General features: G+C 40.2%; 1 protein-coding gene across 1 annotated transcript in view; it reads left to right on the top strand.

The window, feature by feature from the left end:
• The window catches only part of snx25.L (sorting nexin 25 L homeolog), a 122,469-nt gene that overhangs the window by 91,178 nt on the left and 7,301 nt on the right, over positions 1-23,990 (top strand). Inside the window, exons 10-16 of the mRNA XM_018230401.2 lie at positions 1,935-2,099; positions 3,430-3,561; positions 8,658-8,798; positions 11,262-11,375; positions 13,023-13,187; positions 15,463-15,580; positions 19,922-19,988. Coding sequence (XP_018085890.1) covers positions 1,935-2,099; positions 3,430-3,561; positions 8,658-8,798; positions 11,262-11,375; positions 13,023-13,187; positions 15,463-15,580; positions 19,922-19,988 — 902 coding nt within the window. The remainder of the gene's footprint in view (positions 1-1,934; positions 2,100-3,429; positions 3,562-8,657; positions 8,799-11,261; positions 11,376-13,022; positions 13,188-15,462; positions 15,581-19,921; positions 19,989-23,990) is intronic.

Below are 23,990 nucleotides of genomic sequence, written 5' to 3'. Positions count from 1 at the left end.
CATTTGAGCATTTTCCATGCAGCCGGCCATTTATGCCAAACACTGAACATTGGTAGGCTGGATGATATTGCAATAATATGCCACACAGAAGTCTTTAAAGCACTTCACCAGGTTGAGGGTTATATAAACTTTATTGGAGTGCTGCATCCAGTTCCTTAGTGTCTAACTGGCCTGCTGTCTACTGGCTAGATCCACCAGTAGAAAGTCCTCGACACATCTTTGAACTCGAAAAACCTGTTTGGTTGTACACTTAGTGCTTATTAACAAAGAACCAAAAGGTTTCAGGGTGACACTACATCTTCAAATGCTGCCATATGCTGCCATACACTGGTCGTACACTGGCCAATAAGACCTGCCAACTCAGCCCATCCAGACTGAGTTGGTAGCATATTGTCCTATGTATTGGCCTCTTCCAACAGACTGGCTGACTTATATCTGGATGGAAATCAGCTAGACAAGAAGGTCTGTGCATGGCCATCTTAACCCTCATAGAACAAATTTTACACTTATTTTACACATTTAAATGCATTTACAGATGCCATAGTATGGGGGTCCCCAACCTTTTTCACCCATGAGCCTCATTCAAATGTAAAAAACATTGGAGAGCAACATAAGCATGCTAACATTTCCTGGGGATACCAAATATGGGCTGTGTTTGGCTATTGGTAGCCCCTATGTGAACTTGCATTTGGTTTTATGCTAACTAAATCTAGCCTTCTAGCCATGATTTCAAAAAGAAGCACCTGCTTTAAGGCTACTGGGAGCAAACATCCAAGGGGTTGGAAAGCAAAATGTTGCTCATGAGCCACTGGTTGTGGATCACTGCCATATTGTATAGGGTACAGAGTTTGGAAGCACTGGGGTTATTATGCATGTGAATTTAGGACACTCTTGCTGTAAAGAAATCATGAATGTATTAATTAGATCTGTAAGATTATCTTGAAACAGAAGCTTGCTAGATGCTGTTTATACAGAGCCAAAAGACTGATATATTCTAGCTTCTGATAGGGACAAGGCCATGGTATACCCAAGGAGTCTCCCTCAGTAGGTAGTGGCTATCCCCAACACTAATTTCGAATAACAATAGAATAAACTGAACTATGGAATAGCCACCAAAATCCTCAAGAAAAAGGTAGGTATAGCACCAAACATAAAGCACAAAGAAGACTAAACACTGTAGCAATATCCGTATAGAGAGGAGTAATTAAATGGGCAAATTCAGATATAATGCATTTAGCACACAGAGAAAGTATGCTCGGCCTCTGTTTCTAAAACACTAAAGGGTCATTTACATGTGTTTTTTTAGCCAGAATAGTGGGTAGAGATGTGGTAACACTCCCCCTCTCCACTCCAGTAAGAGATCTTTACCTATAACTGACAAAGTGGCAGGTGCAAACTGTGTATAGGGGCACATACCTTCTAGTAATGGTGCAGATGGGTGAAAGAGCAGTGCAAATCATTCATTACTCTGGCAATGATCAGGGGCCCTGATTGTAGGTCCCTAAACTACTACTTAATAAAAATCCCCTACTCGGGTGTAAGGGAGCGCAATTATTGAGATTTTCAGGAACCTTTGGATTCTCTTACAAACCATTGCACAAATAAAGCAATGTCCTATCATAGTTCAAAAATAAACAAGTGTTGCAATTAGTTTCATGGAATATAAAATGAATAATCGAAAAACAGAAAACCAAGAGTAAAAAAGATCTTGGGTTATTTCTACTTTCTAGCACCTCATACAAGCTTAAAGGGCCACATGCATACAGTTGGTCAGCGTATCATTTGTGCATTTCTAGATCACGGCTTGCTGGGTAAGGAGACAAATTTTGCTCATGGTTTTAAAAGTTAATCTATGGAATAGATTTGCATTGGAAAATAATGACTTTGCCTTCAATGTTTCCATTTTTATTTTTATGGGCATCCCTGTTCTCTAGATGCACCCGTGTGAAGGCAATGAGGAAATCCTGGATGAGTGCAGTGGGGGAATCACCGAGCAAGCCAGCTATGCTGTAAATAAACTGCAGCAGCTCACAGACAGGCTGGAATATAAAAGACAGGCTCTGAACTCCATTATTGTTGCACCTAAACCTGACAAGAAGGTACTGGTCAAATACTCATGTTATTCATTATTATTACTATTATTATTATTATTAATAATGAAAGTGAAAATGTCTTTTTCTACAGTTTTCCTACATGTCAAGTGAATGATGTGGGAGGCTGATTACCTTGTTTTCAGAGTGTTCTTATAAGGCTTTTTTGTTTGAAGCACTTTAATTAAGCCTTTCCTTTTGTGCTGGTGACTTGAAATTTTCCATCAAACAAATATAATTGTTTTTCACAGTTTTTTCCTAATGAATGTACAACGTATCATTATTATTCATGAGGGATAAAACTGTGCTGCCAGCCGTGGGATAAGGCAAAAGGACAGATATTACCCGATGTCATGGAAACCGCTAGAGTGGGGCCTACTAATGAAAGGAGAATTAAGCAATTAAAATCAGTTTCCATAGTTATTGGTTAATATCAGTCCTGTAAGTCTTGTTCCATGTTTAACCCTTGCTTTGGACATGGAACCGGAGCTGGTTAAAAGAGAACCTGTGTATACAAAATATTTCTTTCTAATATGTATTTTCTGTTAATAGGTTTGTTTAGTGTGTATATATTATTAAGTGTGTGTGTGCAATATATATTATTGTGTGTGTGTATTTATACATAGTTAGAGGAGGGACTACTTTTTTGCAATCATATTCTGCATATGCATATAAGCTACCACCTTTATTATCCTGGGTGCTGCTGTTATTATTTCAGTGTAAGGAAAATCAGTGGAGACAAGCAATATATTCCATAGTGGAAATAGAATGGAACAGCAACTTTTAAAATAAAAATATCCAGAATGCTCGGGACCTGGGGCTTTCTGTATAACGGATCTTTCTGTAATTTGGATCTTCGTATCTGCAGTCTACTAAAAAATCTTATCAACATTAAACTCAATAGGTTGGTTTTGCCTCCAATAAGTATTGGTTGTCTTTGTTTGGATTAAATACTAGCTACTGTTTAATTATTACAATGAAAAAAAAATGTGAATTCTTTGGATAAAATTGAGTCTATGGGAGGTGGCCTTTCCGTAATTCTGAGCTTTATCGATAACGGGTTTCAAGATTACGGATCTGTACTGTGTATATGAGAGGTAAATCTTTGCATACAATGAAATAAAAATGGCTATTGCAGACCAAAGGAATGGCCGCCAACTCACTCCTCGACCCATTTATTTAGTTGCACATTGCATTCAGGAGCTCCAAAAAAAAACCCCACTGCAACCCACAGCATGCATTTATATTTTAATTACTAATTAGTCCTTTAGTCCACAGGGTTTTCTGTGTCCAGATTAAAGATCCACAGTTAACACAGATACATTTTGGTTCCTGCCAGATTATTTCCAAATTAAAAGAAGAAATTGCTTTAATGGAGAAAGAGCAAAGTGATCTTGACCTTCACATTTCACGAACAGATTTGTGGTGCGAGAATCTTGGCATGTGGCGTGCTGTAATAAACACCAGTCAGGTAAGCTGTATCTTGGGACACGACTTAAGTAAGACTATATGTGGTTGCATGGGTCTTGAAGTAACAAATGGTTGATATATACCAGGTTTGCAGCTTTATTGGCTCATATCAACATTGATGTAGGGTGGATTTCAACAGGGGTTGCCAAGCCAGTCGCTTTATTTCCCCAATAAACAATGCCTTGGTATTAAATAAGAAAATCAGCCTTACTAGCATACCAAACCGGGCAGATGAAAATGAATTTTATATATTGCTGTAATTGGTTAAGATGCAGCTAATCAAATACAAAAATTGTGTTTCCCATAGAATATGATTTGTATGTACAGCAAGTCAGGTTCCATCTTTTAGCACAATGCCTGGCCATGCGAATGCCATTTTCATCCTCGGCTTTATAAATGGGTTCTCAGAATTCATTTTCTGCTTCACGGCGCTAGGTTTCCAGGGGTCATCTTGTGGAAACAGACAGGCTTGAGAGAGCATAGTAAGGGCTGCCATGATGGTATTTTTATAAAATTGCTGTATTTTACTTCATCTGTTAGATGTCAGAGCATTAATATCATGATTGAAAATGTCTAAGGCTTCCCAAGGTAGAAGAGGAGAAGAGTTGGTATTTGTGCGGCATGTTATGTATGTACAAAACAAAGGCATTATTCATGCACACACTCTTTTTGGCCTTGGACATTTGTATCTGTGGTTGGAAATGATGTTATGGTAGTATCTTCAATGCATTAGAATTTGTCTGTTTTTTATTTTTTCTGTGGTACATCTTACACTTACATATCAGAATATCAGAGAATTTCTGTACCCTAAATCAGCATTTTTATATTTTTTAATTTTAATCTTTTATTTTCATGAAAAATAAAAGAAATACACATTGCTTTTACAGGAATTGGTGAAAGCTGGACATGTCCCAGCCCGCTTGGCCATTAAACAATACTCGTATTGACCTCTTATCCCTGTGAACCACAATATAATAAAACTTTTGCCCAAATCCAATGACCTTTCACACAGTTTTAAGAAAAAGAGAAAACAAGAAAGAAAAGCAGAAAATAGAAAGGGAAAGAAGGAAAGTGAAGAAGAAAAAAATTGTATATAACAATAAATGTCTATAGGGATGTCAACAATTCTTACATCGCTAGCTATGGGATTAGTTTCATGGCTGAGACTAGACAACAATCTGCATCATCGAAGTAAAAGAGCCAGTAGGGCTGCTAGAGTTAGGTGTTTTGTATGCTCCTGTAAACCATCCAAGCATTCCAAATTTTTATTAAATTTGCTTCCCTGTGCGACAGCTGGTAAGCTTTTCTAAGATATGGACAGTATCCAGTTTAGTTTTCACTGATTGAATATCCAGAGTTGACGTTTTCCATGCCTTGGCGATTACTTGTTTCGCAGCTGACAAGATGTGCGTGATCAGTGTCCTTGTATATTATTTCCACCAGTCGTGCGTTTGTTGAGTAATGCTTCTGCCAGGTTTTTCCTCAGCAAGAGGCCTGTGACATTAGTGATCAGGGTATAAACCCGTATCCAAAATCTGACCGCTTTTGGGCACTCCCACCAAATATGTAGAAAGGAGCCAGTTTGACCACAGTTCCTGAAGCAACATGATGAGGATGAAGGCTACCATTTTGCTAAGGTGGCAGAGACCAGATACCATTCCATACTTTCTGTGACGTTTCCTGTATGGAGATATTGGTAGAGCAGTGAATAGAATTTTGAATTATGTCCCTCCATGTGTCGCTGTCATAGCAGACTCGCAGGTCCTGTTCCCACTTTTGAACAAAATGCAATTTCTTTATGTCCTCTTGGTGGACCATATGGTCATATAGAGTTAAGATTGTCTTTTTTTGGGGGAGAATTCGGAGGCACATCAATTCAAAAGAGGTTGGGCGTGGGAAAGTCCTCAGCTGACTTAGCTGGGCTGCTATATAGTAATAATGTAGGTTGGGAATACCCGGGCCCTCCTTTTGTCTGCTCCTAGCTGCTATGGAGAAGCTAAGCCTGGCTCTTTTGTTGTCCCACACAAATTTATTGTAAGCTATCTGCAGGTGTTTTACCATGCCTACAGGAGGGGTAACAGGGAGAGTTCTAAACAGATAAAGCAAATGTGGAATGGCAGACATTTTAAGAGCATTTACTCTTGCCAGGATTAAATGCATTTTAGACCAAGTAGAGATCATGCCTAAGACTTTCTGTGCAATATGTTTATAGTTGCCCAGAGCAAGATAATCCTTATAAATGTTCACTCCTAGGTATTTTATACTTTTCAGTTTCCATTTAAATTGAAAGTTAATGCTAAGAAGTTTTACTATGTGATTAGGTAGGGTCAGGTTTAATGCTTCCGTCTTGGTGGTGTTAGAATTTAAGCCTGAGGATACAAATTCACCTAGAATGTCGTACAAATACAGCAAGGAGGTCATAGGGTGTGAGATTGTCATTAAAGGGATACTGTCATGGGAAAAAAAATTTTTTTCAAAATGAATCAGTTAATAGTGCTGCTCCAGCAGAATTCTGCACTGAAATCCATTTCTCAAAAGAGCAAACAGATTTTTTTATATTCAATTTTGAAATCTGACACGGGGCTAGACATTTTGTCAATTTCCCAGCTGCCCCATGTCATGTGACTTGTGCCTGCACTTCAGGAGAGTAATGCTTTTTGGCAGGCTGCTGTTTCTCCTTCTCAATGTAACTGAAGGAGTCTCAGTGGGACATGGGTTTTTACGATTGAGTGTTGTTCTTAGATCTACCAGGCAGCTGTTATCTTGTGTTAGGGAGCTGTTATCTGGTTACCTTCCCATTGTTCTTTTGTTTGGCTGCTAGGGGGAAAAGGGAGGGGGTGATAATCACTCCAACTTGCAGTACAGCAGTAAAGAGTGATTGAAGTTTATCAGAGCACAAGTCACATGACATGGGGCAGCTGGGAAATTGACAAAATGTCTAGCCCCATGTCAGATTTCAAAATTGAATATAAAAAAATCTGTTTGCTCTTTTGAGAAATGGATTTCAGTGCAGAATTCTGCTGGAGCAGCACTATTAACTGATTCATTTTGAAAAAAAATTTTTTTCCCATGACAGTATCCCTTTAAGATATCGTCAGCATACAACATGCGACGGTAGTCAGTTTGACCAATCTTAATGCCCGAGATCTTATTATGGCTTCTTATAGCTATGCCAAGCGGTTCTATTGCCAAGGCAAACAGCAGAGGGGACAAAGGACACCCCTGCCGTGTGCCACAGCCTATTGAAAATCTTGGTGAAGCAAACCCCATATACTGAACCCAGGCCTTCGGAGAGTCGTATAGGGCTGCGAGGGCCTTAAGAAATGGAGGAGGGAAACCAAATTTACTAAGCGTGGCGAATAAATATTTCCAAGAGATGGTGTAAATCAGCATTTTTAATCCCTAAAGCCCATTGCTACCAAATTGTCACCCCTTCATGGCTATAGTTACTGCTATGTCTATATAGAATCTGTTAATAGAGCCAGAACACTGGATTTCAGTTATCCTGATTGAAATGGTTCTTGTGCTGCAAATATGTATAACACTAAAACTTCTAAGCACAAAATTAATTGTAATTCCTGTATTAATGCCACTAGAAATGGTCGGCTTTTAATGCCTGTGGCAAGGTCATACATTGGATCACATGATTTTATCAGACTTTAGTGCATCTCAGTCTGGGCCTTCTACCTTCAGCATAATCATTCTAAGGCTTTTTATTTAACAATATGCCACATAGAAAACAAATAACATTAGGTAGAATGACACTTTGCTTTCCTAGATACAACTGGAAGCCTAGCTTAAAGGCCAGGGTGACATTTGGGGTGAATATGAATTTGTTGTCCTAGATCAGGGGTCAGCAACCTTTACTATCAAAAGAGCCATTTTGCCCCTCTCCCACTAAAGAAAAATAGTCTGGAGCCGCAAAACATAACACAGTTTATAAACTTTTTTAACCTTTTTTTAATTTTAACTGTTACAACAACAGAATACAACAAACTGAAGTGCATTGTGTATATGCAGGGCTACTTTGAAATAAATTAAACACTGAATAGCCCTATTAAATGCTAGTGTTCTCATCTGTTTAATGTGACTTCTGTTTCTGAAGCTCCATGCTGATCTTCTTTCTCTTGTCTTGAGTGTGTGACCGCGGTAAGGACCATGATGAATCATCTTGCTGTGGCTCAGTCTTGCCACTCCTGGGATGTCTATACAGCCCTTGCAACTGCTGGCGGCTTCTTTAGTGTGCTTACCGCGGTCGCACACTCAAGAAGCCACCAGCAGGTTCGAGGGCTGTAAATACGACCTGACAAAGCCGCAAGACTGAGCCAGAGCAACCAGGATGAAGAGCCACATGAGGCTCTGGTGCCGCAGGTTCCCTACCCCTGTCCTAGATTATCTTGAAGCTATGGCTGAACAACTGATAAAACACTATTTTGCTACACTGGTAGCTCCAGAGGGGAATGTGACCTAAATATGGTCTTTCAAGTAGGGGCTTGAATTGAAGAGGCTTGACAAACACAGATGTAGATGAACTTGCATGTCGTTATGTATGCTAAGTCAGTCCTTCCACTTAGAAAAAGGCATGATGGAGGAGGACTTTGGAAGGAAGTTAAGACGATGAAGGGAATAAGGGATCTTTCTGTAATTTGGATCTCCATACCTTATGTCTACTAAAAACCATTTAAGCATGAAACAAACAGGATTGTTTTGTCCCCAGTGTGGATTCATGCAGCTTGGTCACCATCAAGTACAAGCTACTGTTTTATGAATACAGAGAAAAAGGGAATAAATGTAAGATAATTAGAATTATCTGCTTAAAATGGAGAGTGGCTTTCCTGTAATCTGGAGCTTTCTGTATAGCAGGTTTCTGGATAAGGGATCCCATAGCTCAAACTCGGTTTGAGCGGTGTAAGAATGCAGCCAGTAATAGGATTTTAACCTTTCTGCAAATGATTTTATTGGCTTGGCCCTATGGTTGCCGTGGAGATACAGAAACCTTGGCAGATGCCTTGTTGTTGACTTGGTAAGGTGGATGTGCTAAAATGGTTTTTGGTTAATATTTGTATGTATCACTTTATACTTTTCATTTCTTTGAAGGTTTCAGAAGAGAACGGGGAACAAATGCCAAGTTACACAGTGTCCGTAAATTTGCCTGACTCAGGAGAATCGGAAAACAGAAACTGGATCGTGCACAGGAAACTGAGCGAATTCCAGAATCTCCACAGAAAACTAAGTGAGGTACGATCTGTTTTACTGCACAACTATCTGTTCTAATGTAATATCATTCTAATATACTCAGCCGCTGTCTGATAACACAATTAAATGCCCCTCGCTGTATTATACCAAATGACTGTGTTATAACACAAATAAATGGCTGACATTCCCAGTATGACCAAACACGGTCCAGCTTCACACTTTAATTACTTTCCATATGTCGTGCTCTCGTGGGGAAGATGTTTGTTTGATTTGTTACCCCATTATTATAAGGATCCTGCCTGAGAGGTGTACTGGAGAGGTCAGCCTTATAATGATCTTTAAAGTGTTTGTCACAAGCAATTTAAGCATGTCTTTTCCTCGTAATAAGGAGCAACGAAGCATAGTAATCCCTGCTGCCTTGACCCCCCAAGTCATGAAAACCTGCTTGAGGCCAGGCTCATTTATATATTAATCTGTCTTGTTCTGCATAATATCCGCACCATTATCCCAAGATGATTGATGAAGGAGCCTCTGGCCCCGGTATAATCAGGTGCTTATCAGTCCTCCAGAGGCTCAGCATTTCCTCACCCTCAGCAAATCGTGTTAGTACCACATTAAGGGTCCTATTTATCATGCTGCATTTATAATGCAGAACACATTGGGCAAAGTGTAAAAATAAAGGCTGTGATTGGCCATTTGCATACTTTATCCTGCTTTTACAAATTTGCAGGCCTCTGTGTGTTTATAAACTCTGGAACCCGAGACTAGCTGCAGGGGGTGGTGGCACATAGGGGGTTTGCTGCTGGCCTGGGTGTGGTCCCCTGAGGCAGCAACCCTGGTGGGCCCCAGACCCCCCCCAGCCTGATGTTGCCTGAGGTGCAAGTACTTGTTAAGCAAGCACTATGTGGTGTGCTGTCGCTCCCCCCAGGGATCTGTATATGACCCCCATTATTATATTATGTAAGCGCAGGTAGATATTTTTGTGCTCATATCGGGGATGTCACACCTGTAGCAGTTGTTAAAGCAGAACTAAAGTCTAAAATAGTATAATGCTAGAAATGCTGAAGGGGGATTTCACTGCATACAGTCAGGTTTCTTATAAAAAATGGTAGACATTTTTTAATTAAAGTATATTGGAGATAGGTTTCTTTTTCATGAAAGACTTTGACCTGTAGAGGTCACAGCCTGGAAGAGGACAGGGACTCTTCTTATTTCCTTATAGATCATGGGTCCCCAAACTTTTTTACCTGTGAGCCACATGTAAAAAGAGTTGGGGAGCAACACAAGCATGAAAAAGTCCCTTGGGTGCCAAATAATGGCTGTGATTGGCTATTTGGTAGTCCCTGTGTGGACTGACAGCCTACAGGAGACTCTACTTGGCACTATACTTAGTTTTTATGTAATTAAAACTTGCTTCCAAGTAGTTATGCACCGAATCCACTATTTTGGATTTGGCCGAACCCCCGAATCCTTCGTGAAAAATTCGGGCGAATACCGAACCCTAATTTGCATATGCAAATAACGGGCGGGAAGGGAAAAACATCTTGGACGTCCTTGTTTTGCAACAAAAAGTCACGCGATTTCCCTCCCCATCCCTAATTTGCATATGCAAATTCGTATTCAGTTCGGCCGGGAAGAAGGATTCGGCCGAATCCGAATCCTGTTGAAAGGGCCGAATCCTGGATTCGGTGCATCCCTACTTCCAAGCCAGGAATTCAAAAATTAGCACCTGCTTTGAGGACATGGAGAGCAACATCCAAGGGGTTGGTGAGCAACATGTTGTTCATGAGCTACTGTTTGGGGATCACTGCTATAGAGGCAGTGTCGGACTGGGACAACAGGGGCCCACCCAAAAACCTTTGACCAGGGGCCCACCAATTAATCTTAGACAAGGGGCCCACTCTCAGTACTATTTTTCTTACTCTCCTCACTTAACCTTTATTCTCCTAGTCTCTTTTTTTTGCATACTATACTCTGTTTTCCCTCTATTTAGCCTCTCTGTTCTCATAGAAATAGGGAATGGCCATGAAATAGGCCAAATATTTAGCAGCATGAGGGCCCCCTGACACCTGGGCCCACCGGGACTTTTCCTGTTATCCCGGTGGGCCAGTCCGACACTGTATAGAGGTATGGGATAGATTATTACTCTGGTGTGTCTGGGTAATCGTTCCTTAGCACAGGCATTCCCCTCTGTTACAATGTCTTACCTGATATACAAAATCTAGTGGGAAAGCAATAACAAGCTGATTTGTAGTGAGACTGCCAGGCAGAATGACTTGTGCACCAATCAAAACTCTTGTTTGCTGTTCGCTCTGTGAATGGCTACACCAAGCTTGAGCAACATGGATGCAGAGAGCAGTACTGTGGCTTTTATTCTCATACAAGAAGTTGTTGTACCTAGACAATATAATTCTGTACATATATTATTGTTAGTTTCTGCGAAGATAAATATGTTGGTTAACTGGCTTTGAATAAAAAACAGCTTTCTTTCCCTCTCCTCCCTAGTGTTTTCCTTCACTGAAGAAAGTGCAGCTGCCTTCTCTGAGCAAACTTCCCTTCAAGTCCATAGATCAGAAATTTCTGGAGAAGTCCAAGACCCAATTAAATCACTTTTTGCAGGTGAGCCTGAAGGAAGGGAATGTATTTCAATGCTAATAGCAGAACTGAGACTGTAGCGCTGTAGTCACAGAGTTATGGTTTGCCGTCATACGTATATGCACTTGTACCACAGACCAAAATGCAAGGTGCACCCCTTAGCTTAGATGCAGACTACTTCAGTTTGAAATTGGTTTTCATATTTTCATTTGTGGTTTTTGAATTACTTAGAATTATTTACCTGGCAACCATGCATTGATGAATAAGAGACTGGAATATGAATAGGAGAGGCCTGAATAGCAAGATGACTAATAAAAATAACAATAACAATACATTTGTAGCCTTACAGACCATTTGTTTTTAGATGCGGTCAGTGACCCTCATTTGAAAGCTGGAAAGAGACAGAATAAAAAGGCAAATATTTCCAAAATTAGAAAAAAGAAAAAATTAAAACAAATTGAAAAGTTGCTTAAAATCAGTCATTCTTTAAAATACTAAAAGATAACTTAAAAGTGAACCATCGCTTTAACTTTACCCAGTAATGATCACTAATTTTTAACCCCTGCAGTTATACTTTATATGGGGTTGCACGGTCAAATAAAGCCTTTTGTTGCCCTCTAGTGTACAAACCTTATTGCTAAAAAAAAAAAAAAAGGCGTGTCTCCCCAGAAGGTTAAACACTTTATTATACATAAAATATTTAAAGAAACAAGACAATACAATAATCTTTGTGTTGCCTCTCATTTTCAAGCATTCAGTGATTTAGATATGAATTAAGCTACAGAGGGAAGGGGAAGTAGAGAAAAGGTAGGGAGACCACAAACCCAAAGCTTTATTTGAAGGCAAAAACACAATTGAGGAAGCATGGGGAAGGGGAGGAGTTTTAATCCTCTTCCTCAGGACTGTCTCTGATTCACAGTCTACTTCATGACTACAACATGAACCCGTGGCAGTCCTGGATAGACGTCCTTTTCCTCTTCGGAATGAGAAAAACACAAAACACCCTTATCACAGTTCATAAAGCTCCAGAATTGCCCCAACCATCATGAGTGCCTTGGAACAGTTCATAAAGCACCACATGGTGGGAAAAAAAAGTTTCTGGCCACATGATCTCTTGAGTTCATGTTGAAGGTATCAAGCAGGGCTTGAGCTAATAGGCAATCCTAAAGTGTGCAAAACTGTTTCTTCATGAATAATGCAATGTGAGCAATTCTGATACCTGCACAGGTTATGGCATGCATGAATGTTTTAATGTGAAGTCTGCCTTCGATAGCCATCCATGCAATGCCCTTGTTTATCAGCTTGTCTGAAGAAACATACCTCCAAACAGACTTTGCTGTGACTGAAGGGAGCCCTGGAGTAGATTGTCTTGGGCAGGCTTTTCCAGACTGTCTTATATAATAGCTGCAGGTCTGCAAACAGAAAGTAAAGCATTCGTTTTAGAATTATAATCTCTGTGTGTGACTTTTCAAACCATTCTTTAGTCATTCTGGAGGCCCCTGACCCCCCCCGTTTGATGTAAATGAGTCACAGCTCCCACCCCCCATGTCTGCAGGCCCCCCTGTATTTGTGGCACTGACTAGCAGGATTATATAAAATATTCCAACAATTTTTTGCTTTATAAAAATAATCGTTAACTGATGTTTAACGCTTTAACACACTGTTTTTTAGAATTTGCTGACGGATGAGAGGCTGTATCAGAGTGAAGTGCTTTATGCCTTTCTGAGTCCTTCCCCTGAGCACTTGAAAGCCATTGATGTACAGGGCAAGAAGTCCTCTTTTTCATTCTCTTCTTTCCTGGAAAGATTTCCAGGGGATTTATTCTCCCACCAGGAGGTAAGTGCAGTATTCACAGGTAAATGTCTGGGCATCAGTAAACCCTCAAAACAAGTGGAATTTATTCTCTGCAGACAGGGATCTGATACTACACACAGATTTCATAATATCTTACATATCCTGAAAAAGAAACCAACTCCAGCCTTGTTGCTGTCTGGATGCAGAGAATGCTTCCGATAATGTTAAACTGGGACTACATGGAGGAAACACTAAAACATTTTCACCTTTACCCTACCTTTCTGAAGGTGGTACGCCCTCTAAATTGTAGAGCCCTATCAGACACCTTCTCGATTACAAATTGCACTAGACAGGGGTACCCTTTATCACCTTTAATATTTGCATTAATGGTAGAGCCTCTAGAATCCGGACATTACAAAATATCACAAAATCACAAAATATCACAAAAATAACACAAAATAGGGCTTTTTGCTGACGACATACTGCTGGTCCTCAGCAATCCCACTGTATCTCTCCCTAATCTCTTAATTAACCGATTAATTTCATTCTATCTCATGGTTTAAAATTATCCAAACCAAGACACAGGCACTGCCTATAAAAATTTCTCAACCAACCCTCCAGGAGATAGGAAAGTAAATCAATCCAAGCAACTAGACTCCCTACTACAAATCTGCTTCCCACCACAAAACTGTAACTAAACATGTGGAATAAAGCAGCAAAGAAATATAAACTGGGAGCCTTCCCATCAACACTTACTCCACTTGCAGCTTTGAAGTATTTGATCCCAAACATCAGTCTCCAGGAATGGGTCAGTAGAGGCTTAACTACTATCATATATATGTTGCCACCTCCTTGAGACGATTTGAAGAAAAATATGATCTACCACAAGCGCAAAAGTACACCTACTGTATATTCATATAGTACACTTATTGCAATCCCATTTTACAGACGTCATATCTATGAGACACAATACCTGGATGGAATATCTATGCAGCAAAACCTTGAACGGGAAAGCATTTATTACCGATTTCTACAGATCGCAACTCCAACTAGACAAAGACTATAAATTTCCTTACATGTGTAAGTGGGAGGAAGACCTTCAACTCTAACTCACATCACAACAATGGCAGAAAATATTGTCAGCACCCAAATGAGCGACCAGCTGTACAAATCACATAGAGACCCATACTGAAGTGACCATAGATGGTATCTCAACCCAAAATCAATAGCCTTCATAAACCCATAGTACCTGACCTAATGTTGGAGACAATATGGACCACAGGGGACATTGCTATACATGTGGTGGCTGGGCCATTCAGTACAACCATTCAGTACAGAAGTCTTTTACTTAATTCAGAGGAGATTAAAATGTGGGTTACCCCACAAGCCCAAATAGCAATTCTACAATTGTATCCAGACAATCTTCCATGCTCAATGAAAAGGTTGTTATTCCACGTCATCAATACAGCTGTCACTTTGATAGCAAAAACTTGGAATACAATAAACTCCTAGCATCGAACACCTAATTCAGTGAGTGAGCGACAACAATGAGATTCCTGGCACCTCCACCTACCCATCCCATAATAAATTGCCCACACCTGAAAATATATTCTGGTACCTAGAGCCTAAAACTTCCAAAACAGGTTCTCTATCCCAACCATGTACCACACATTTTTTTCTCTCTCTTTTTCTTTATAATTCACTTTTTCTAGGTTTTATTTTTCTTTTTACATATTATATAAGCATCGTGTCTGCTATGTTTGATTTGACTTTCAAATAACACTTTAAATTACAAAAAAACAATGTGAAGTTTTTCAGAGGGCTCTTTTGAAATCTACATTTGTGTTTTCCCTGGTTTTCTAGATATTAGCTGTTTTACACTGCTAATATAATGAATAATAATAGCACCACCTGCTGTTCATTTGAGCCTGCTGGACAAAGCGGAAAGAGAGTCTTGTGTTGCTTTGCTTAGAACTGACCATAGAAAGGTCACTATTCAGAGCCATTATATTAGCAGTATGAGTGAGGCACAAATACCCCCATGCTGAAAGAATGACCTAAAGTGGTATAAAAGTGCATTTACTCATGGTCTTATCCCATAAAGAAAAAGTCTGTCCTAATATTGCACAAAATGAGTGATTAAATATAAACAATCCAAAGAGCTGGTTTTGCTCCTGGAGGAATTGCATTGGCTCAAAACACAGTTCTAGTAGCAAGTTAGACTGTCAGACTATTTTTATTGTGTGGGTGACTTACTGATTCTCAATGGCTACATGTTGCTAGAATAACCTGTACCCACTTTTTTTTCCGAATCCAGGATGAGATAGAAGAGGACAGTGACCTTTCGGACTATGGTGATGACGTAGATGGGAAGAAAGATGCCTTAGCTGAGCCGTGTTTCATGCTAATAGTGGAGATTTTTGAACTGCGGGGAAGTAAGTTTACTGAGGGCTATCGTATATATGTGTAGAGGACTGGTAAAATAGATTGTCCCCTAATGTTTGTGCAGCTAAGTGGGTTTTTGTTAAGTTCTAGACAGCTAAGGGGTTTCCTTAGAATAGCTGGGAGGTTCCCTTTCCTGTGTCAAAGTACGACCTTTGCAGTTCCATAGTTGGCCGGAAGTTGTCACTGTTCTATAGTATATAAGCTGGAGCACACAAGTGCTCTGTGTCCACACTTGAGAAAGAGAGTCTCATCTGGGAAATTATTGGTAACTTGCTATTTGAATCGTACTTCCAATTGGGAGTAAAAGGAGAAGTGCTCTTAGATTTCCTATGTTGCACTAAGCAAATTGCAAGCTCATGTACATCTGCCCACCCCTCTAAATGATACTGACATTTTCCTGTTTAACAAAACCGTTCTGGATCACTCTACAAACACTCCCGTGTGTGACCATTAGGCGGGGGTGCAATGAGGCTGTGACCACAAAATACATATAGACAAATACAAGAGTCCTCTGTACTCAACCCATTATCAATATATTTAAGACAGAGACATTTTGTGCATACTGCTACTGAAAAATGCCTTACCCTTTAAACAAAACAGGGATTGTTTGTCCATACACACTTTTCTCACCAGTGTGAAGCTCCCCAATTGGCTCCCGACCATCACATGTCCAAAATCCAGCTCCCTGGCAACAGAGCGTCCTCACAACTTTCAAAAATGGATTTCCATGGCTCGTTTTTCGTGATATAATAAAAGCTTCTTTATTTAATGTTATATTATTTGCATGTCAGCCTTGACACAGTGCACATTATCGTTACTACTGACCGGTTTCGTACCTCACGGTACTTCATCAGAGTATACATTTGGCCTGTGTAGGGAGAAAGGATATATCATCCTCTATAGCTGATCATATTCTGAATGTACATAATGGAAATGACAGCTGCATATCCTTTCAAGGCATAGAGCATGTCTGATTAGATAAGAGGAAAGGTGATCTAGAAAAGCTAATGAATAAGAGAGAAGCATGGTGGATGTTTACTTTAGAAACGGAAAAGCCTTTGGGTCTCAATAAAGATTGTGAAATCAAATTTTATATTGAATAAGAGAAAAATAAGTAAATTTAAATTTAAATGGGATAACTTGTAACTTGTAATAGTGAGAGGTACTATGTAAGAGTGTATGTAAAGCATCCCTGTAATCAAAATATTACCCAGAACTGCATACATGGATCCACAATGTTTTTAGCATCCTTCTGTTCTTAAATGTTTTTATTAAAATTAAAATAGACTGTGGTAATAAATTGGTATAAGAACTAGGGTATATCCCTTTAAGATAACGAGTGTGATATTTGTCTGTAATCAAGGTTAGCTATAAAGTTGTGTATTGTGTGAAAAAATGTATACTCTGAGGAAGTACCGTGAGGTACGAAACCGGTCAGTAGTAACGATAATGTGCACTGTGTCAAGGCTGACATGCAAATAATAAAACATTAAATAAAGAAGCTTTTATTATATCACGAAAAACAAACCATGGAAATCCATTTTTGAAAATTGTCCATATATTGCAATATATTTAAGCTGGCCAACTACATCAAAGTCATCCCATATCTGGCCAGTCCTATGCTCAATTTTCATCTGATTCATTCTCTCTCTCTCTCTATGTGTGTAAATATATATATGTGTGGTGTGTGTGTATATATATATATATATATATATATATATATATATGTGATAAAGGGTCAGCACACTCATTTGTAGATCAATCAAACGTGATTTTATTCAACACAGCATTGTGTCCAACGTTTCGGTCCCACTTGGGGACCTTTATCAAGGTCACTTGGGGACCTTGATAAAGGTCCCCAAGTGGGACCGAAACGTTGGACACAATGCTGTGTTGAATAAAATCACGTTTGATTGATCTACAAATGAGTGTGCTGACCCTTTATCACATACATTACAACTTTTGATCGTGCACCTCAGCAAAACAGGAGAAAAGAGTGCGGACACCCATGAGACTGGTATATATATATATATATATATACACCATATATACCCGAGTATAAGCCGAGTTTTTCAGCATCCAAAATGTGCTGAAAAAGTCTACTGCGGCTTATACTCGAGTCAGCGGTACCCGACCCGCGTGGCTGAGATTGCAGTCACTTTTAATCATTCCTATACCAACAGTACACTTGGGGAGAGACTGCAATATCCCACAATGCCCTCTGTTGGTTATATGAAAGAATAACAGTGCGCCCTCTGTTGGTTATATGAAAGAATAACAGTGACTGCAATATCACACAGCACCCTCTGTTGGTTATATGAAAGAATAACAGTGCGCCCTCTGTTGGTTATATGAAAGATTAACAGTGACTGCAATATCACACAGCGCCATCTGTTGGTTGTATGAAAGAATAACAGTACGCCCTCTGTTGGTTATATGAAAGAATAACAGTGCGCCATCTGTTGGTTATATGAAAGAATAACAGTGACTGCAATATCACACAGCGCCATCTGTTGGTTATATGGAAGAATAACAGTGACTGCAATATCACACAGTGCCCTCTGTTGGTTATATGGAAGAATAACAGTGACTGCAATATCACACAGCGCCATCTGTTGGTTATATCAAAGAATAACAGTGACTGTAATATCACACAGCACCCTCTGTTGGTTAAATCAAAGAATAACAGTGCGCCATCTGTTGGTTATATGAAAGAATAACAGTGACTGCAATATCACACAGCGCCATCTGTTGGTTATATGGAAGAATAACAGTGACTGCAATATCACACAGTGCCCTCTGTTGGTTATATGGAAGAATAACAGTGACTGCAATATCACACAGCGCCATCTGTTGGTTATATCAAAGAATAACAGTGACTGTAATATCACACAGCACCCTCTGTTGGTTAAATCAAAGAATAACAGTGCGCCCTCTGTTGGTTATAAGAAAGAATAACAGTGACTGCAATATCACACAGCGCCATCTGTTGGTTGTATGAAAGAATAACAGTGACTGCAATATCACACAGCGCCATCTGTTGGTTATATGAAAGAATAACAGTGACTGCAATATCACACAGCGCCATCTGTTGGTTGTATGAAAGAATAACAGTGACTGCAATATCACACAGCGCCATCTGTTGGTTATATGAAAGAATAACAGTGACTGCAATATCACACAGCGCCATCTGTTGGTTGTATGAAAGAATAACAGTGACTGCAATATCACACAGCGCCATCTGTTGGTTATATGAAAGAATAACAGTGACTGCAATATCACACAGCGCCCTCTGTTGGTTATATGAAAGAATAACAGTGACTGCAATATCACACAGCACCCTCTGTTGGTTATACGAAAGATTAACAGTGATGGCAATATCAAACAGCACCCTCTGCATATGGTAGTGGGACAGTGGGACAATGCACACAGTAATCCGTTTGGCAATTCTCTGTCACCATCAACTTTGCAAAGAAGTCCAGTTGATCGCTGGGGGGGGTCGCTTTGGCAGAATGTGTGCTGCTGGGAGACAGGGCTGTAGTTGTATCTAGGCTTATACTAGAGTCAATAAGTTTTCCCAGTTTTCGTAGGTAAAATTAGGTACCTCGGCTTATACTCGAGTATATACGGTATATGTGTGTAAATATATATATATATTATTTTTTTTTTTACTCCCATTGGGTGATCTAGTGAATGGGATGTTCACCTTTACATTAACTTTTAGTATGATGTAGAGGGTGATATTCTGAGACAATTTGTAATTGGTTTTCAATTTTTAATATGTGTGAATTTTGAGTTATTTAGCTTTTTATTCCACAGCAGGTTTGCAGTTTCAGCAATCTGGTTGCTAGGGTTCAAATTACATTAGCGACATGCATTGATTTCAATAAGAGACTGGAATGTGAATAAAGGAGAGGCCTGAATAGAAAGATGAGTAATAGGAAGTAGCAATAACAATAAATATGAAACCTTACAGAGCTTTTGTTTTTTAGATGTGGTCAGTGGCCCCTATTTGAAAGCTGGAAAGAGACAGAATTAGAAGGCAAATAATTCTAAAACTATAAAAAGAAAAAACAAAGGCCAATCAATAAGTTGCTTAGAATAAACCATTCTATAACATACTAAAAGTTAACTTAAAGGTGAACCACCCCTTTAAATACCCCTTAATGAGTCTTTCCCTGGTTCCAAGGATCTATCCGGTCACTGTATTTCTTATAAAAATATCAATATGAAACCCGCTGTATATCTCAGTATGAAACCCGCTGTATATCTGGGCAGGACCAATACCATCTCAGCCTCATGACTATTTATTTTTTTTCGTTTCATTCTAGTGTTTAAATGGGTCCGAAAAACTTTAATTGCACTTGTACAAATCACTTTTGGAAGGACCATCAACAAGTAAGTGATGCTGATTTCTCGTGTGATATTTTTGTTTTCACTTCTACAAATTGTCATCATGTTGCTCAGATAGATAGCAATTGTATATTAGCTGCTGTCGAATTAAATGAAACCTTTATGATCAGTGTTTATACCTCACTGATTAGCCCTTTCTGTCATTTTCAATTGACACATAAAAATAGGAGCTACAATACTGCTGCATAGCCTTCTACACAACGAGTTGAACAAACACACCTATTTACTGTACTACACAAAACACACACACACAGGCTTGATGGTTTGTGTTAATCTTTTATAAATCCCTGTCTCTCTGATGCTGGTGTTTTAGACCTACCTGGGCAGCCATCTTTTTCCCAATGGTCATTACACCACTAACTCTTACTATATAATCCAGGGGTAGGGAACCTGCGGCTCTAGAGCCGCATGCGGCTCTTCATTCTGCTTGCTGCGGCTCAGTCTTGCAGCTTTGACAGGCAAGACTGAGCCACAGCAAGATGATTCATCATGGTCCTTACCGCGGTCACACACTCAAGAAAGAGACGATCAGCATGGAGCTTCAGAAACAGAAGTCACATTAAGCAGATGAGAACACTAGCATTTAATAGGGCTATTCAGTGTTTAATTTATTTCAAAGTAGCCCTGCATATACACAATGCACTTCTGTTTGTTGTATTCTGTTGTTGTAACAGTTAAAATTAAAAAAAGGTTAAAAAAGTTTATAAGCTGTGTTATGTTTTGCGGCTCCAGACTATTTTTCTTTAGTGAGAGAGGGGCAAAATGGCTCTTTTGATAGTAAAGGTTGCTGACCCCTGATATAATCTGTTGGCATCATAACCGGCAGTTTGCTTAAGATGCAAAATCTGAAAGTGTGTAATGTGTAGCACCGGTGTATCTGGGAGATATTATCCCAGCGGGTGCACTTTCCCTGCCACATCTCAAGGGGCCTTACATTAAATTTCTATAATTTGATTCCTCTCCATCTCCACTCGCTGTACAGTAAATTGCTTTCTCTGTAATTGGCTATTTGCTCAGTTGGGGAAGGAGAATCAGAAGATTACGGTTCCCGGTAGCAATACGGCCGGGCACTGAAATCATGAGCATTATTCCTTATTATTATTGTGTGAGGGGAGATCGGTGAAGCTGTGGGTAACCACTTCTGTATATTGTCCCCATAGGAATGGCACTGTGTGCGTAATGTCTGCCATGTTTTATAGTCACACACTGGTACCACTGGGCTGTTTCAGTGGCAATACATATTTTAATGATTGGCTTTTAAAGTGTGAGCTAGTCAACAGCTTGGTTGCTGGTGCTGCACAGGTCTAGAAATAATGGAATTCTGGGTCAGAAAACAGGTAACGGTGAGGTGGGGTTGTGTCCTGTTGGTCCCAAAGGTGGGTGTGATTCTAGCACTGCGCATTGCTTCACTGAGACCCTATGTGTTCAACAACAGAGTAGAAGGGCTGCAGATGAACATGGCATGTTTGCTGAACGGGTTAGAGGTAAGGGGGACATTGAGCTGCTGTATTATACATTGCACACAGCACAAACAATGGGAAGATGCAGAACTGTAATTGTCTTTGCACCAGCCTTACTGAATGAATGTGTTTGACACGTGCAGGTCTCTATAAAAAAAAATATATGGCATAAAACAGCTTATATGTAAAACCCTGCTTCATCTAAATAAACCATTTTCATAATAATATACTTATAAAAAAAAATAAGAGCCGTCCCCTGGGATCGTAGGATTCACTGTGCACACAAACATACCATACTTGTTAGGTCACATGAGCCAATGAACAGACAGGGTTCTGTCTTTTGCTTCCACACTTCTTCCTGTTACAGTTGTAGTATTTCTGGTCAGGTGATCTCTGAGGCAGCACATAGACCATCACAAAATGGTGGCTCAAGGCAAGAGATGTAAAAGGGCAAGATTTACTTAAATATATACACCAGTTTGGAAAGAGTCTTTAATATGTCTCTTAATATCATATAAACTATCTGTTGCTTAAATATTCATTTTGGGGGTGTGAGTGTATATGTGTGTAAATGTGTGTATATTTGTGTATATACACACCCACCCATGACTGCAGGGAAGCTTGCACTCTCCAAGGAGCCCCAGGGAAGCTTTGCATGTGATAAATCCTTACTGAGTCTCATTTCCCATCACTGATTTCCATTTAAAGACATCAAAGGGATTGTAATCGTCTTCCCAGAAAACAATTGCTTTTTCCACTAAAAGTCTCCTGACTTACCGAGAAAGCAACACTTGTGGGCTGCACTGCTCACCACGGGCTGATCTTTAGCCCAAAGTATTTATAGATTCTCTTTATATTCTCATTAGTGCTGTCTCAGTGGAACACAGCCAAATGCAGGGACATCTCGAGATCTGCCTCTGGGTTTGGCACCTATTTGCTAAAGTTTATTCATTGATTACTGTGTCATGTACAGTCAGCATGGAGTCTTTCAGCCATGTCTGATCAGGTATAAGTATAAAGGTGGCCATACACGGGCTGATAAAAGCTGCTAACAGACCGAGTCGGCAGCTTATTGTCCTGTGTGTGGGGCCCTCTGACGGGCTTTCCCGATCAATATCTGCCCGAAAGTCAGGCAGGGTTAAAAATCCTATTTGTAGATCCAACTGCCCGTATTGGCAGCATTATGATCTGATCGTTGGGCCCTAGGGCCCTCGATTGGATCAGCCCGATATTGCTCACCTCTATGTGGGCATCTCTCCATGTATGGCCAGCTTAAAGGAGAAGGAAACTCCCTGGGCGCAAAAACCCTCCCTCCTCCCCCCTGGCCTACCAGTCCCGCTGGGCAAATGCCCCTAACTTGTTACTTACCCCTCTGCGCAGGTCCAGTCCACAGAGTTCACAGACGCCATCTTCTCCCAAGCGATCTTCTTCCTGTTTTGACCGGCGTTTTTGGCGCATGCGCAGTAGGAGCATTTCGCCGGTACGGATCTACTGTGAATACGCCAAAAGTCACAAAGTTTTCCTATTTCACTTTGTGACTTTTGGCGCATGTGCAGTAGATCCGTACCGGCGAAATGCTCCTACTGCGCATGCGCCAAAAACGCCGGTCAAAACAGGAAGAAGATCGCTTGGGAGAAGATGGCGTCTGTGAACTCCGTGGACTGGACCTGCGCAGAGGGGTAAGTAACAAGCAGGCCTGGATTTGTGGAAAGGCCACCTAGGCCCGGGCCTAGGGCGGCAGGATTTTAGGGGGGCGGCATGCTGCCCAACCACACCCACATTGGTTCAAAAACACTGGGTACAATCATTTTTTACATTTCCCGTGCGACAATCCCCATTGATTTAGTCTAGATGATGAAAATTTACACGAATAAAGGGGAGGGGACAGGGGCGACAAACAGCAGTGGGCCTAGGGGCACCCACTATGTAAATCCGGCCCTGGTAACAAGTTACGGGCATTTGCCCAGCGGGACAGGTAGGCCAGGGGGGAGGAGGGAGGGGGAGCAACACAGGGGAGGGTTTTTGGGCCCAGGGGGTTTCCTTCTCCTTTAAGGTATAAGTAGCACTCAATGCAAACATAAAGGGTTTGTTCACCTTTGAGTAAAATTTAGAATGATGTGATATTCTGAGACAATATGCAGTTGGTTTTCATTTTTTATTATTTGTGGTTTTTGGGTTATTTTGCTTTTTATTCAGCAGCTCTACAGTTTGCAATTTTGCCAATGTGGTTGCTAGGGTTCCAATTTCCCTAGCAACCATACACTTATTTGAATGAGAGGCTGGAATATGAATAGGAGAGGGTCTGAATAGAGAGATGAGCCTTATAGAGATTTTAGATGGGGTCATTGACCTCCTTTTGAAAGCTGGAAAGAAGAGTTAGAAGAAGACAAATAATTAAGACTATGAATAAATAAATAATGAAGACCGATTGAAAAATGGCTTAGAAGTGGCCATTCTATAACATACTAAAAGTTAACTTAAAGGTGAACCACAATAGGGCTCACTTACCAAAGTGTTGTCAAGGTTC

The sequence above is a fragment of the Xenopus laevis genome, chromosome 1L (genome assembly GCF_017654675.1).
Source record: "Xenopus laevis strain J_2021 chromosome 1L, Xenopus_laevis_v10.1, whole genome shotgun sequence".
In the NCBI taxonomy this organism is placed as follows: Eukaryota; Metazoa; Chordata; class Amphibia; order Anura; family Pipidae; genus Xenopus; species Xenopus laevis.
The sequence above is the reverse complement of the archived record's forward strand: the minus strand, read 5'-3'. Positions and strand labels throughout refer to the sequence as shown.